This window comes from Balaenoptera acutorostrata, chromosome 7 (assembly GCF_949987535.1).
Source record: "Balaenoptera acutorostrata chromosome 7, mBalAcu1.1, whole genome shotgun sequence".
Classification (NCBI taxonomy): domain Eukaryota; kingdom Metazoa; phylum Chordata; class Mammalia; order Artiodactyla; family Balaenopteridae; genus Balaenoptera; species Balaenoptera acutorostrata.
This window is the reverse complement of record NC_080070.1, coordinates 19832798-19847774: the sequence shown is the minus strand read 5'-3', so window position 1 is coordinate 19847774 and position 14977 is coordinate 19832798. Positions and strand designations below refer to the sequence as shown.

The window sequence follows — 14977 nt, the reverse complement described above, 5'->3', positions numbered from 1 at the left end:
GAACATGGCTGCCGGGTAGGCAACTGGTGGTTTCTGTCACAACGACTTACCTCTTAAAGCTTCTGAGAAGTCTGGACTCGGAGACACAGTGGCATTTGCTATGATGTTCCATTTGTAAAACTAGCCCTTGCAATCTAATTTATTTACTTCTCATCACTCATCTATTTCAATTTATTTGTCACAGCATACCCTGGGTTGATGCTAAATAAACCAGCCATCTCAGCAGACCTAAGAATAATAGTTAACTACAACTTACTAGCTTTTACCCAGTTCCATGCACTGTGTTATGTACTTCACATCACCTGAATGGTTTGCTTCAAAATCCTCCAGGGGGGATGGGGAGTAGATATGGATAAATGAAATCATACTCACCGTGAGTTGCTAATAATTGAAGCTGAGCAATGGCTATATGGAAGTTTGTTATTGCTTATATACTCTTCTCTCTACTTTTGTAATAATGGAAATTTTCCCAGTTAAGATCTTTAAATCACCTCGTCTACATCTTACTTTATTTCATATGAGGTCGGTACTATTACCCCTAGCTAACAGTGCTCGGGGCAGTTAAGCAGCATCACACAGTGAGTGAGTGGCAGATTTAGGATTCAGACCCAGGTCTGCCTGACTTAGAAGCTTGTGCTCTAACCCTTATTATTCAAAGAAAGCATGCTTCCGAGGTAAGGAGACTGAAACTCGTCAGAAATGTAGATTTTCAGGCCCCACCCAAGCCCTATTACAGGACCCTCGAATAAGGTTTGTTTGCACACCCGGGGTTCCCATGCTCTGTCCACTGCACTGTTATTGCCTTGGTAGCCACAACTTAACCAACTCAATCGTGAGTTTCCCATAAAAAATGATACCCTCTGGTGAAGCAAGAAGCCTTATCATGAGTCACTACTTGGTAGCATTTAATGATAATTGAATAGGCATTTAATTCAGAGCGGTTAACCTGTCTCAACCTTGAGTGTCTGCTGTAGTGCTGAGCACTAAATGCCTGTGTGTCAGTTAAGCGTCATTCTGACTATGTGTCAGCTGCTAATAATCACTGCTTGCTTGAAACTTAGTTTGGTTTGTTCTATTGAAATAACGCCCTTGCTTCTATTAACTTAAGGTGTTGTGAGTTTTAAACGTTTTGGGACTTACAGAAACCTGTTCTACCTTCCGGCAGCATCACCTCTGCTTACCCACCTCTGTATAACTTTCCTGAAAAGACATGATTTTTCGCCCTAACATCTTCAGTCATCTTGTATCATTTCAGCCCTGTTTTTGAAAGAAAGAGAACTATGGGTTAGTTCTTGTGTGTCACGTAGGCGGAACGTCAGCCTCCATTTCTCCCTCTGCGCCTTGGCTGTGCGATATGGTCTATAGGATCCCTTCCAATGTCATTCTTCTCTAACCCCACATAACGTGATTCTTCAAGCCCCCCAAAACAAAAACATTATGAAGACACTGGACTGTATGTGAAGTCTACTTGATTATGTTTTTTCAGCCAGTAAAAGGATCCCTCATTGATTCGTACTCGTTTCTCTGTCCGAATAATGAATGCCTTAACGCTGTGTAGCTTCCTTGCCTCAGATCCTTGTTAGAACCAGTCAATGAATGAATGAATAAATGGATGAATGAGGCCTGTCATCCATCTCAACTATAATCTGCTTTCTCACAGAGGCTGGGCCCTCTGCTTTTGAACAGCTTAAAAGATTTTCAAGCTGCCAGGTGAATGTGTTTGTTTTATATATTATAATCACCTTCAAACCATGTATATACTTAACACCCTAAGCTGTTCTTCAACTTCCATAGCAGAAGAGGTAAGGGAAAAACCTACAAAAGAGCAGGCATCCAAGCCATCCCCAGGGACCATCACTGTATAGGTCAGGCCCATGCTGGTTGAAGGTACAAGCATCAGAGTCACTTCATTCTTCTTCCACGCACTCTTTCTCCTACAAGAGTAATTTTAAGCCAGTTTATGTATAAGATAATGTTCTCACAAAATTAAACCTAGGAAAAATAGCATGCTGTAATATAGTGACAATAACAACCATTTTGCTAGACATGCCTTAGAATGTCTTGTCCACCCCTATCTTTTCCATGCTATAAGTAAAGTGTGTTTCTGATTTGTTTTGCAGGGCAGCCTTTGGCAAGGAGTCAGAAGTTCTTATTGGGAACCTGGGTGATAAATTAATCCCTCCACAGGACATCCTCCGTGATGTCAGCGACCTCAAAGCCTTGGCCAACATGCATGAGAGCTTGGAATGGTTAGCAGGTCGAACAAAGTCGGCTTTCTCCAATCTTTCTACATCCCAGAGTAAGTACCAGCAGGGTGGTTCCTGTGGGGACAGCTGAGGAACTAGACTGAATACTTTCATTTGAAATGCGAGTGTGTCTACACATCACCATAAGGGGACATGTCCGAGTTGTTGGAAGATCTGTGCAAGAATTCTGCTTGTGCTGAGCCTCTGGTACTTTGTGATTCTGTGAAAGGAAGTAATCTCAGCTTCCCCATGTGGGGCGTGGGAAGCCAAAAAGGTCCATGTTAACATAACTTGATGTTAAACCTTAGAAACACCAGATTGTGTAAGATTGAACCACTGTGTCTCAAGAACAGAAAGCAATATATTTTGTCCTCCTTACAACTTCTCAAGGGTAGAAACTGTGTCTCAGAGCTCAAAGCTGAGCACACCGTTGATGTTTTCATTTTAACTGCTAGAAAAGGAATGAAAAAGTATCTAAAAAGAGAATAATAGAAGTGATCAAGTTGCTAGAAAACAGAGACAATGAGAAAAACAATTATTCTGGAAAAGAGATGGCTGAAAGATAACCTCATTATACATTTCAAGGAAATTAAGGAATAGGGTCTGAAGTAAAAATGGGAAACCTTTTTCTATCAAGGACCAATGACCAATTATTTCAAAAATAATTTGAAAACTTTGGGACACAAACTTTATTCAATAAGTATAGCACAAATGTTTTTTAAAAGCATTAGTTCAGAAGTGTTAAACAGTTAAAGACAAAGAAAAAATGATATGAAGAAGGAATAAAGGAGATGGGAGATTTGAATGCATGAATGGAGGGACAGAAAACAGGATAGAAAAAAGCAAAAGAACAGCAAGAACATGAAAGAAACGGAATCAGCTCTGAAGTTAGCATTAGAGTGAACTGTTAGAAGATTATTAGAAGGAAAAAGCTTGTATTATTTGGACTGTGAACTTCAAAGAAAGTTATTTTTTATCATTGTCTCTTGAAAAGTTATTATTGCTTGATTAACCATGATTTCCAGCCCAGAGAGGGAGCAGATGTGGATGAAATAAACCAGAGTAAATTATGCCCTGAAACACAGGCCCCACGGGCAGAGTTTAGGAGACCTTTGAATGCTCACTTACTTATGATCTCATGCTGATTGTGTAGCTGTCCTGGGGGTCAACAGGGGGTGAGGAAAGCAGATGGAAGGAGGGGGCTTCTGAGATTATGTATTCTGCTTTAGAAATCTTCTTAAAATATTACTTTTTATTTGTACTCTTATTTTTGCACTTTTTAGTATTTAAAATATTACTTTTAGCTGATGATAAAATTGTACATGTTTATTCTTAGAAATGTATTCACCTACTAAGGATAGTTTGGACTCAGTATCGGGTCTGAGCAGACTCTGCCTAAGTAGGTATCCTTGAGAGGTTTTCAACTTTATAACGACCTCATATCAGGGAACCTGTCACAAGTAGTAGTCAGAATTAGCCATTTTATCTCCCAGACTCACCCTACTCCACCAAAAAAAAAAAAAAAAGTCAGAAAGAGCTGACTCCCTTTTGCTAGTTGCAAAATAAACAGCTCTGAAAAGGGACCAGATGCCTCTTTTCCTAGTTTCCTTTGACTCTTGCAAATGTAGGGCTGCTTGGGTTGGTTTGTTAGTGACGATTGGAAGGAGTCCTCTCGTTCGGTGGGCCATCAAAGTCTAATATTTAATAATGTAGTCTCTTATTTTGGTAGCACAGCCTCCCAGATTTCTGTTCTGTCCATCCTAAAAGAGCTCCACAAGGCAAAATAGGACACAGCCTCCATAGCAAGCCACTGAGTGATTCACACAGTCCAACCTGGCTTCAGCTGTTCTCAAAAAGAGAAAGATGCTCTCTGAGTTATGGTCAACTTTGTAATTGCACCATTTACCTGTTGTGTTCACGTCACTGAGAGCCCCTAGTACAGCTGATGTCTAATTCATGTCTTCCAGCACCTCTGTTATTCTGGCAAAGACCTCTTGTACCATGCCCATTAATACCTCTCATGTGCTCAGTTCCGTTTTATAGGTTGTACCTTCTCAGTTCCTTTCAGGGTGATTATTCCAGCCAGTGAGTAATTTAAGTGACTGTTAGCATTTTGACGATCAGTACAAAACCCAAGTGAACTGTAATCACTACTTATGTTGTCTTTGTAAAAACAGAGCATCCAGCAAACCTGGTTTATTCTGCTAACAACATGCCTCACTCACCCACATGCGTCTATTCTTTGAATTCCCAGGAGAGATGCCCACTGATGTTTATAATTTGAACAAAGCAGGGAATGGGTTACTTTGATTGCTCCATGTCAGTGTGACTTTAGAAAGGGAATAAAGGACAGCTCTTTATTATTCTTTTGAAAAGTGAACCAAATGATTACCTCAACAAAGGTGTTGCCAAGTCTGGAGACTCGATAGCATGAAGAAAATGCCAGCCTTTTGTCTAGCACTCATAGAGACTCAGGATGGGGAAAAGTCAAGAAAAGAAGCATAGAAGTTTCTTTTTTCGTCCACATCCTTTAACTATTTGGTATGGTAAATGCCATGCTTTATTATAATTAAGAAGCTATGGGCTTCCCTGGTGGTGCAGTGGTTGAGAATCCGCCTGCCAATGCAGGGGACACAGGTTCGAGCCCTGGTCTGGGAGGATCCCACATGCCGCGGAGCAGCTGGACCCGTGAGCCACAACTACTGAGCCTGCGCGTCCGGAGCCTGTGCTCCACAACAAGAGAGGCCGTGATAGTGAGAGGCCCGCACACCGCGATGAAGAGTGGCCCCCACTTGCCGCAACTAGAGAAAGCCCTCGCACAGAAACGAAGACCCAACACAGCCAAAAATAAATAAATAAATAAATAAATAAATTTATTTATTAAAAAAAAAAAGAAGCTACTAATGGAATGGAATGGAGGAAGTTTGCAGAAAATTATTTTCATAGTAGAAAATCTCTTTAGATATTAATAGCAGTATTCTCCTCCACCTGAAATATTTCATGTCATAGTGAAGAGAGTATTGCATTTTAGTGGCAGAGCATGGCTGGCCACTTGCCCAGGAGATGAGTTGACCATTTTTTCAAAGACAGTTTTTCCATCTCTTTTAGTATTTGCCTAAGCATCACTCTGTGTTCTTTACATTTAAAAGAGTCTCCTCGCCTCATGTAGATCCTGACTACACCAAAGGCACTGCTCTTACCTTCACAGTCCATGGTTCCTGCTCCATTTCTCCTGGTATTCCCCTGCTCAGCCTTCCTTAAACGTGTTCTACTTAAGATTCTTTCTGTTCAAAGTCGCAGCCCAATTAAAAGACAAAGAAAACATCATTTATAAAACTGGTAAATCAAAAGACTTCAGGTGTGGCTGGATCCAGAGGTTCACAAGATAATACCATGTTACAGACATGTTTACACACCTGCTCTCTCTCCCCCACTTTCTCTATTTTTGGTGTATTCCCTTTATTGCTTTCCATCTCAGGTAAGACCTTTTCGTATGGCAACATCCTTGGCTACCAGCAGCCCCAAGATTATTTGATCCCAGACAAAAAAAGCATTTTTGCCAAGAGCTCCTGAAACAGTCCTAGAGAAGACTTGGATTGACCTAACTTGACCTCCTCTCATGGGTCTCTCAGGTTCTCTCTGTATATGCCTTGTTTTCTGACTCTTCACCCCCAACTCACGACTCAGTCTCCCACTCCCACTTCTAGAATCTCTTTATGTTCAGGGTCTGTTTTAACAAATATGCTTTCAGTGCAAGGAAGTTGAGCAGGATCATATGTAGCATTGGGCATTCAGGATCTAGGTTTATACATATTTTCTCTCATTGATCACAATTTCAACCTTGTAGTAAAGGCACAGAATAGTATCTGTAGTATCTGCTGTTTGTAACAATCCTAAATGAGAAGTCTGAGATTAACTGTTATGGTTAAGAAAATTCTCAGCAAATTGTGACCTAGACAAAAATTAAGAGTGTATTCAGTTGGAACACTAATGATTTTCTTTTGTATTTTATCCTTTTGTTTTAAGGATGTGTTGCCTTTAAAAATAGAGTACAGAGAACTTGAAGGGGGCTCCAGAGCTTGTTTTGACTGCATTTACTTCCTCAAGGGGGCGCCTCCTTTCTTGGATTCTGTAAAAAAAAATCTCCAGGATTAGAGAATCTAAAACTTCCTTGATTATATATTCTGCTCTTTAAGTAACCTTACCATCAAGGAGGTCATCTGTTTTTTATTAAAGTCCCTTTGCTTCAGTCTAAACCTCTTTCTTCTGTCCTATTCTTCAGAAATTAAATGTTGAATATTTTTTCTATGAAATACTTTAATGTGTCTGAAAACAGTTCCCTGGTCTCTACCTGCCCATCTCTGGATAGTAAAAACTTTTGGCCTGAGGGTCCCACCCAGTCTCTGAGTCCAGGGCAACCAAATCTAGCAGAAGTAGGAGCCCAGGTCAGGCCCAAGTTCGCTTACACTCTCTTGGATGGTGGTTTGACTGTTAGCCTTTGTGAATGTGGCCCATGTTGCAAGTTCCTTCAACACCAGTTTTATCCCCTTCTGGCTCCCTCAGCTCCTGTTACCTTAGTTCTTTCTGTGCCCACGTGCATTGATAATAAAAAGTCATACCGTAATCTTTTTTTTTTTTTTTTGCAAAACCACAGGGTCAAATAAATCTCATAATTTTGGTTCCTGGAATTGGTTCATGAATTGCAGTATTAGTTATGCAGTTATTTATATACTTCTTTTTTTTTTATTGTGGTAAGATATACATAACATCAAACATACCATTTTAACTGTTTTTAAGTGTGCAGTACAGTAGAGTCGTGGGAACTCTGTATTTATTACTATGCAACAGATCTCTGGAACTTTTTCATCTCACGTAACTGAAACTCTGTACCCACTGAACAATAAATACCCTATTTCCCCCTCTCCCCCAACCCCTGGCAACCATTTTCCACTTTCCATTTCTATGAGTTTGACTACTTTTAGATGCCCCCTTATAAGTGGAAGCGTGCAGTATTTGTCTTTTTGTGACTGGCTTATTTCATGTAGCCTAATGTCCTCAAAGTGTTATAGCATATGACCGGATTTCCTTCTTTTTTAAGGCTGAATAATATTCTGTTGTATGGATATACGACATTTTCTTTATCCAGGCATCTGTCAGTGGACATTCAGATTTCACCCACCTCTTGGCTATTGTGAATAATGCTGCAGTGACACGTAAGTGTGCAAATTATACTTCTTTCTTAAAGCAGAACTATTACTAGGGATCTTAGAAATCATCTGGTCTAACTCAGATATTTTGCACATGGAGGAATCAAGGCTTCAGAGTGGTCACTCTGCATGTCTCTGCCTGAACTGGTATGGAAACAAGCCCTCAAATAGCCACTTTAATTTTCTCTCTACTGCATCATTGTCTTGACCATTACCAAGGTTAAGTACTGGCAGTGATAACAGTTCCATTCATACCCTATTCCTATTAAACCATCCAGGAAGGTCATCATATTTTTTCTTTTTAATGAAAACACTTTAATGCCTACAGTCAACTTGTGATCATTTCTGATCATCGTCTTGTGTGTAACCAGACTTTCTATGCTTTAAATATATGGAACTATTGCACATATCCCTTTTTGAATTTCATCTTAGTTGTAATAAAATATCTTATTAATTTTTCTCCCTCTTTTTTTGTTCTACAAATATTTTCAAAGTTAGAAACTCTCCCTGTCTTGTTATCATGTTACAGAATATCTTCTAGCTACTGCACTCTCCTATGGCAGCAGCCACTAACCTTGTGTGGCTATTTACATTTAAATTAATTAAAATTAACTGAAATATAAAATTCATTTGCTTAGTCACACTAGCCACATTTCAGATGTTCAGTGACCACTGTATTAGCGAGGTTGTAGAACATTTCCATCAGCACAGAAAGTTCTGTTGGATTGTGCTATAGATCAACACTTAGGTCGCTACTGATAAAGTTCTAAAATAATGCCAGTTCATACAGTTAGCTTTTTGAAACATACTTGAAATGTCCACCTAGTTATATCAAGACATGGATAAATACTTCACTTGTTCAGTCTCCAAATCCCCTGACAGAGAAGTATGTGTTAGGCCTGGCTTTGTCCAAAATTTTTTCTATTGATGCTAAAGGGAAAAGAGTTTAGTGGTCAAATACACTTGAGACACATTAGGTTACAGAACATTAAATATAGTTCCTGCATACAATAAAACTTTTAAAGTCTTTTTATGTCAACGGAGTAATTACAGCAATGCAGCGTTTCCCAAACGTCTTTATCAATGGAATTCTCTCACCCCAGAGCATCTTACAGGACTTTTCTTTTATGGAACAACTTCTGATAAACACTGTCCTATGCTATGTTTATATAATTTGCTCAGAATCGTTTATTTCTCCCAGCATAGGCACAAGATAGGGCATATGCTTCACTACTGCAGGAATGTAATTTCATATTATTGGCAGATTTGCACACCATCAGATGACTTCTGTTGCAATTTGGTTATTTTATTACTTGATTGAATTATTTTTAGAAATGTTCAAGTCAACCAATATGAAATGACTATGGCTTCTTTTTTGCTTGTTTCAAACCTGGCTGCTGTCCAATCATTACACTTCCCTCACAATTCTCAAAGATTCCAGCTACTAATGTAATTCCACACCTCAGTTCACTGATGAATGTTAATATGTCCAGAGATTGATTTTTTTAAGAAAAATTTTTAATTTAGAATACTTCCAGATTTTGAGTAAAGTTGCAGAGGTAGTACAGAATTCCTATGTATCTCATACCCAGTTTTCCCAGTTGTTAACATCTTACATTTGTTGCAACAGATGAACCAATACTGATACATTATTATTCACTAAGGTCTATATTCAGATTTCCTTAGTTTTTATCTGATGTCCTTTTTCTTTTCCAAGATCCTATCTCTAGGATATCATAATACATTTAGTCATTGTCTCTTTAGGCTCATTTAGACTGTGAGAGTTTCCTAGACTTTCCTTGTTTATGATGACCTTAACAGTTTAAAGGAATACTGGTCAGATATTTTGCAGAATGTCCTTCAGTATGGATTTGCCTAATCTCTTTTCATGATTAGACAGGGCTCGTGGGTTTGGGGAAGGAAAACCACAAAGATAAAAGCATTCTCATCGCATCTATCAAGGATAACTCCTGTCAATGTGACTTATCACTAGTGATGTTCTGGGATTGATTTTTAGGCCTCCAATTCATGTAGTCCCCTCTAGACAGTTCCTTCTGAACTCTAGATCGACTTTCCACTTTCCCACCGCAAATTGCTTTTGTCTCTCTTTCTAGTGACCATTTTTTAACATGATGAATGCATCTATTATAAGCCCAACGTTTGGACAAGTTGAATAGCTGCTTAAAAAAATAGTCGTCCTCCACCTTAAACAATTATGCAGTTGATAAAGATTATAATCTTGTGGGTCTGAAAGGCCTACGGAAGGAGATGTTTTTTCTGCCCTGAGCCACTCGATTCGGGCCTGCAGCTACTTCTTAGTTGCCACATGTGCTAAACAATCCTTAGTAAATGTGTACAAACATATTAATTTCAGACAAAGCCATGCTGAGATTAAAAGAGCTATCTGAATTTTTCTTCACCAAAAAATAAAGTTTTACTTTAACCCATTTACATTAGGTCCTTCTAATGTGCAGTGTTGACTCAAAACCCATTTACAAGTGAAACTTATTTCCTGACAAATGTCCTTTTAGAGTAGCAATTCTCAAAGTTAACTGCATGTCAATTGTAATCAGTTGGGGAGTTTTAAAAAATACTGATGCTGGGCCCCACTCCCAGAGATTTTCATTTAATCGTTCCAAGGTGTGGCCTGGGCATCCCCAAACCGTTCACATCAGAGGTTGAGAACCACTGTCCTAAAGGATTGGTTCTTATCCTTGGCTTATATTAGCATGACCTATTGAGCTTCCGGTCAGACTCTCTGCGGGAGATGCCCAGAGTACCGTGCTTTCAAAAGTCTCCTCAGGCAATTTCAACAAACAGCCAAGGTGGAGAACCACTGATTTTTGAGCCCTCCAGAATTTCTTCTTTAATTTCTAGAGCTCTTATATTTGGGAAATGCTTTATAGTTATTTTGCCAGTTCTAGTCTCAAAAGTTTGGGGTTAACATGACTTCCCATTTTACAGACAAGAACACCAGGCTCAGAGTGTTGTAATTCGTGTCTATACTAGAGTCAGGACAGCTGCCCACTTCTGCTTAGCAGTTCCTAGTTAGCCAAACTGTCCCCCAGATCTGATTAAAAATAAAAACCTTCCTCTTACCTTTTTCAAATCAGTGAAATGAGAAGGGCACAGGAATCGGTGTCTCTCTTAACACAAAAGGCTGTGATTGCCAAACCAATTGAATGAATGTAGAAGTGTTTACAAGTCAATTATATCACTGAAAGTAAAGGTGGACAAGGTCCAGGTGTCTGTACACCCCCCATCCCTCGAGTATATGGTTTTGTCGCCAGCCAGGAGGCCTTTATACATTGCCAACTATGATTCAACATTTTCTAGAAGATGGAATAGGTATTGAATATGAATAGAGCTCTCTATCATGGGCTTTTTCTGCCCTAATGGCAAATGGAAGATAAAATGCAGACGCCCCCCCTTGCTGTTTGTTTTTCTGCCTTGACACAAATGAGAATAAAAATGTCCCTAGACAAGATCTCCTGGGACATTGTCCCGTTTCAGATTTGCTTTTGTCAAACCATTAAGCCAGAATTTTTCTGTCATGATTTCATCTGATTATTTTTAATTAAAACTCTGTGTATGGTAATTTCTCTCCTGCTCCGGTATTTACAAGTTTCAAATATTTGTAGACTGTTTATCAGACAGCTCCTCCTCAGCAGTTGCTTAGCCTAACTCTACATACTTAGTGTCTCGAATCCTCTTTTCCAGGTTGGGCTTTCTCTGCCATCATCATTTTTTGGTCTTATCCGTTGTCATTTTCTTCAGCTGACTCTCATTCTGTGGTTTCACTCTTATCATTCCTCTTCCTCAGTTGGTGACAACTTCCAAATTCATTGTCATTGGTTAGTTTCATGAACATACTGTTTACTAAGAAAATTACATTACCACTGGAATTATACCTTGGTTAGGGCTTTCCCACCTACTGTCCAATCTGGAATTTGTTTTGATCTTATCTCATTGACACAACTTCTACTTTGGTGTGAGCCTTTATCACTTTTTTGAAAAGTGTCCAAATATACTTCCATGTTGTACCAGTTTCCGAATTAATCATATGTTTTGTAGGAATGAAAACACTAAACGACAATTTTATGATGATTCAGTTTTGTTCATTTTCGGTCTTAATTGTACTCTATCGTTACTTATAAGCTGCTTGAAATTTATCTTAATGAAGAAAGAATTGTGTGGAAAGTCCCTGTGCTCAGGGTGTTCACCTGGTTGTTCTTAGGAACTTTCTGAGACCCGTGTTGTCACAAACAATGGAGATGCTGGTAATTCTCTCACTTTATAAGGAAAAACATCTGGACCCCTCCAGCTCCTTCTCCACATTGATGTACTCTGCACTGTTACTACTGATTATCATCTAAGCTTCAGGCTGACCCATGGGGTTCCCATGTTCCTTTCTTCTTAGCACATCTTAAGTACTGATAACACGGGTTAGTCCCCTTTTTAAACATTTCTTCGTTTTTTTCCCTTTCCTCTCATTGAATACCCTCACAGGGCTCCTAGATCGTGGTCATTTTGCCTCCCTCTAAACCTCTGTGTTCTTCTTTTAATTCATAGACTCTTTCCTATGCTTCTCCCTTAGTCTTGGAGGCTTATAGTACATATTTGACTTTGAAGTCAAGTACACTTGGGGACAAATGAGGTAAGTTATTGTATCACCAGAGGGAAATTATTTCACCTTTCTGAACTAAATAGGTCTTCTTACTTGTTAAATAGATATGATGATGCATCCTCATTGGGTTGGTGTAACCATTACATGAGATGATGACCTTGGAGTTCTAAGCATGAGACACAGAGTGGGAACTTAATATGGGGTTCCTGGGGTTACTACTATGAATCCTATCACTGGGGCTCTCACTCACTGCACTGCTTCCCGAATACTGGGTCTTCACCTTCCCCCACCCCTTCAGGGTTCTCTTTTATCTCAAGTCTTGTGGTTGCTTTTGAAACCCTGTTAACATCTGTCCCTTTTGTTTTTCAAAACTATGAAAAGAGGGTTCCGATGTTGTTGAAAAACATGCCAGAACCAAATACAGTTCCTTCTTGTCAATCAGCTGGTCATCTGTCGGGTCCATTGTCCTGTGCCGAGTACTGATTTGAAAACAACACCCTACCTCCCTCAGCAAGGAGGTGATTATCAGTTGTGAAGCTATGGGGGGCTAGTGCTGTGGGCGTTCTGATGTAATTTTGGAGTTCTGAGTATCTACTCGTAAAGAATTATGTGGCTGTTTCTTTGAAAATGCCAACATTTGTATCCAGAAGGGAAATATTTTATGAAAATATGGTAATATCATGGATGGCTTAAATGTGGTGACTGGGAGCTTCCAGATGAATGATTGTATCTTCAAACAAAACTCTAAAATGGAAACAGGAAGAAGAAATAGGAATGAAAATCTCTGGGGAAAGGGGGAGGCAGAAGAAGGTGGAAAGCAAGAGAGGGCTTTAAAATGGCATGCTGAAATAGCAGAGCCAGACGGAGGAGAGGGTGGAAGTGCAGAATTACCCGGGTTGACACCCTGAGCGGAGGTGAGGAGCAGTGGCTACTAGGGCAGCAGGTTTTGAACGAGAAATCGGAGGGGACCGACTTGGCCGCCAAACAGAAAAAAGAATCTCTTATAATGAATGAGAAGTAAGTGAAAGATTGTACCTGAAGGCACTGATTGTGCTATTAAATCTAAGGTCTTATCTGGAAAAGCCCTCAGATAGTTGGGTGCTTTAAAATGTGAGATAAGCCCCCTTACTAACATGAAGCCATGACTTCATGAACTTCTCACTAGAAAAAGAGTGTGTCTTTTAATTTCTTCACCCTCGAAACTAAGCGTGGGTATACTACAAATGCAGGGGACCAGGAAAGATGAATCCTGATGGGGGAAACAGAGGATAGAGGGCTGGCCTGGACTGAATGGAAGAAATCTCTATCGCTTTGTGGGATTGGATTTAGAAAAATGTTCCAAAACATTTTTGGATGTAAACTGAATCTGCTCTTTCAGACAGCTTACTTATTAATCAGTAGCACACAAAGACCCTTTGCGGTCTGCCAGCCCCCGGGAAAGTGTAGCAAAGGGACGGTATGCGCAAATGTGTGTGCATGTGACAGTCCCAGAGGATGCCACGATGATGACAATGGCACTCAACATTTAGACGGCATTTCATACTTTTTCAAGGACCTTTATAATCATTAATTCTTAATCCTTTATCCCTGCTTCAAGCTGCAGTTAATAGCCTTTATTCTCTCAGTTTTACAAAGCATGATCATGAAACAGAAGTTTGGCCATTGGCCCAAGGTCAAAGTGAGACGGTGACAAAATCTAGATTGAACCCTACTGTTCTCAGAGTGCAGACCACGGTGTCTAGAAAAACAACATAATCGCCTGTTGCTAGTGTGCCTCAGAACATCAAACTAGCGCACCTCTGTTTCCCTCCCGGGGATAATGCTATTCTTTAGTTGTCTGCCAAAATCACAACAGCAAGATAAATGCCCTGCTGCATCCCCGAACGTGTCTATGAATGACACTGGATGCACTTTAAAGGGGGTGGTCTTGACCTTCACCTGCTGTAAGAAACCGAAGCTGGAAAACCTCCACCCCCCTGCCAAGGATCTATTTTGAAACCAAATTTTATAGTCGTGTATTTAGGGAAAGGTTCTCATTTACTTTAATATCCTAAATTCAATATTGTAATTTATATCCACTCTTATAAACTATACAATAAAAATGTAAAAGAACTCCCTTCTTCTTCATATGAGGTACAGGAATATATCAGGTATAGGTCTCCAAGGCACAGTGTTGTTTATGAATAGCAGTTAATTCTGTGTACTAACATCTTTGAGGTCTGGTCGTTGAATCCTAGGTGAATTTGACTGGAGTTCTTAACTAACAACGTAATCCAATTTTTATGAAAGGAAGAATAATGAGGACTTTTCTGTAAGACTAATGGAAAACCTAAATGTTTTTCTAGAAACCAAGAATATCTGATCAGATTCTTCAAGGAAGCAAAAATCCTGTAAATGTCAGAAAGGTGTTACATTCTGGAAAACCCCTTTGGTCAAATTCATCTAAAGAAGGTGCTACTTGTAGGTGACTTTTCAGCAAGTCTGTCAAAAGCTTCTTGCTACAGATAAAAATTCAATAACCTTTCACTGTGGGTGTGCCACAATTATCACTCATTTAAAAACAGTCCCTCTAATAGAGTATTTTATCATGCTGGACAGTCTCTGCATTGTTCATTATTTAGTGTTTGCTGAGCTGACGGCACTTCTACAGCACTTCTCTTATCTCTACTTTTTCAGAATTGGATTTTATATTTCTGAACCAGCCAGATATGACAAGTCATTTTCTTCCCTCTTGTCTTTTAAGAAACGCAAACTTGATTTCTTTTTTTTCAACAATCACCACTTAAAGTTATTGGAAATGTCTGTATTAACTAGCATTGGGATATGCAGTGGAAGACTATTGCGTTTTAACTGCAATTGGGGTTTCCTCTCTTCTTTTTCTTTCTTTTTATTTTCCA

The 14977-nt window shown here is 39.4% G+C and overlaps 1 protein-coding gene across 1 annotated transcript in view; it reads left to right on the top strand.

Moving 5' to 3' along the window:
* The window catches only part of EXOC4 (exocyst complex component 4), an 824798-nt gene that overhangs the window by 698060 nt on the left and 111761 nt on the right, over positions 1–14977 (top strand). The window contains exon 14 of the mRNA XM_007177140.2: positions 2121–2299. Within this exon, the coding sequence (XP_007177202.2) occupies positions 2121–2299 (179 nt within the window). The remainder of the gene's footprint in view (positions 1–2120; positions 2300–14977) is intronic.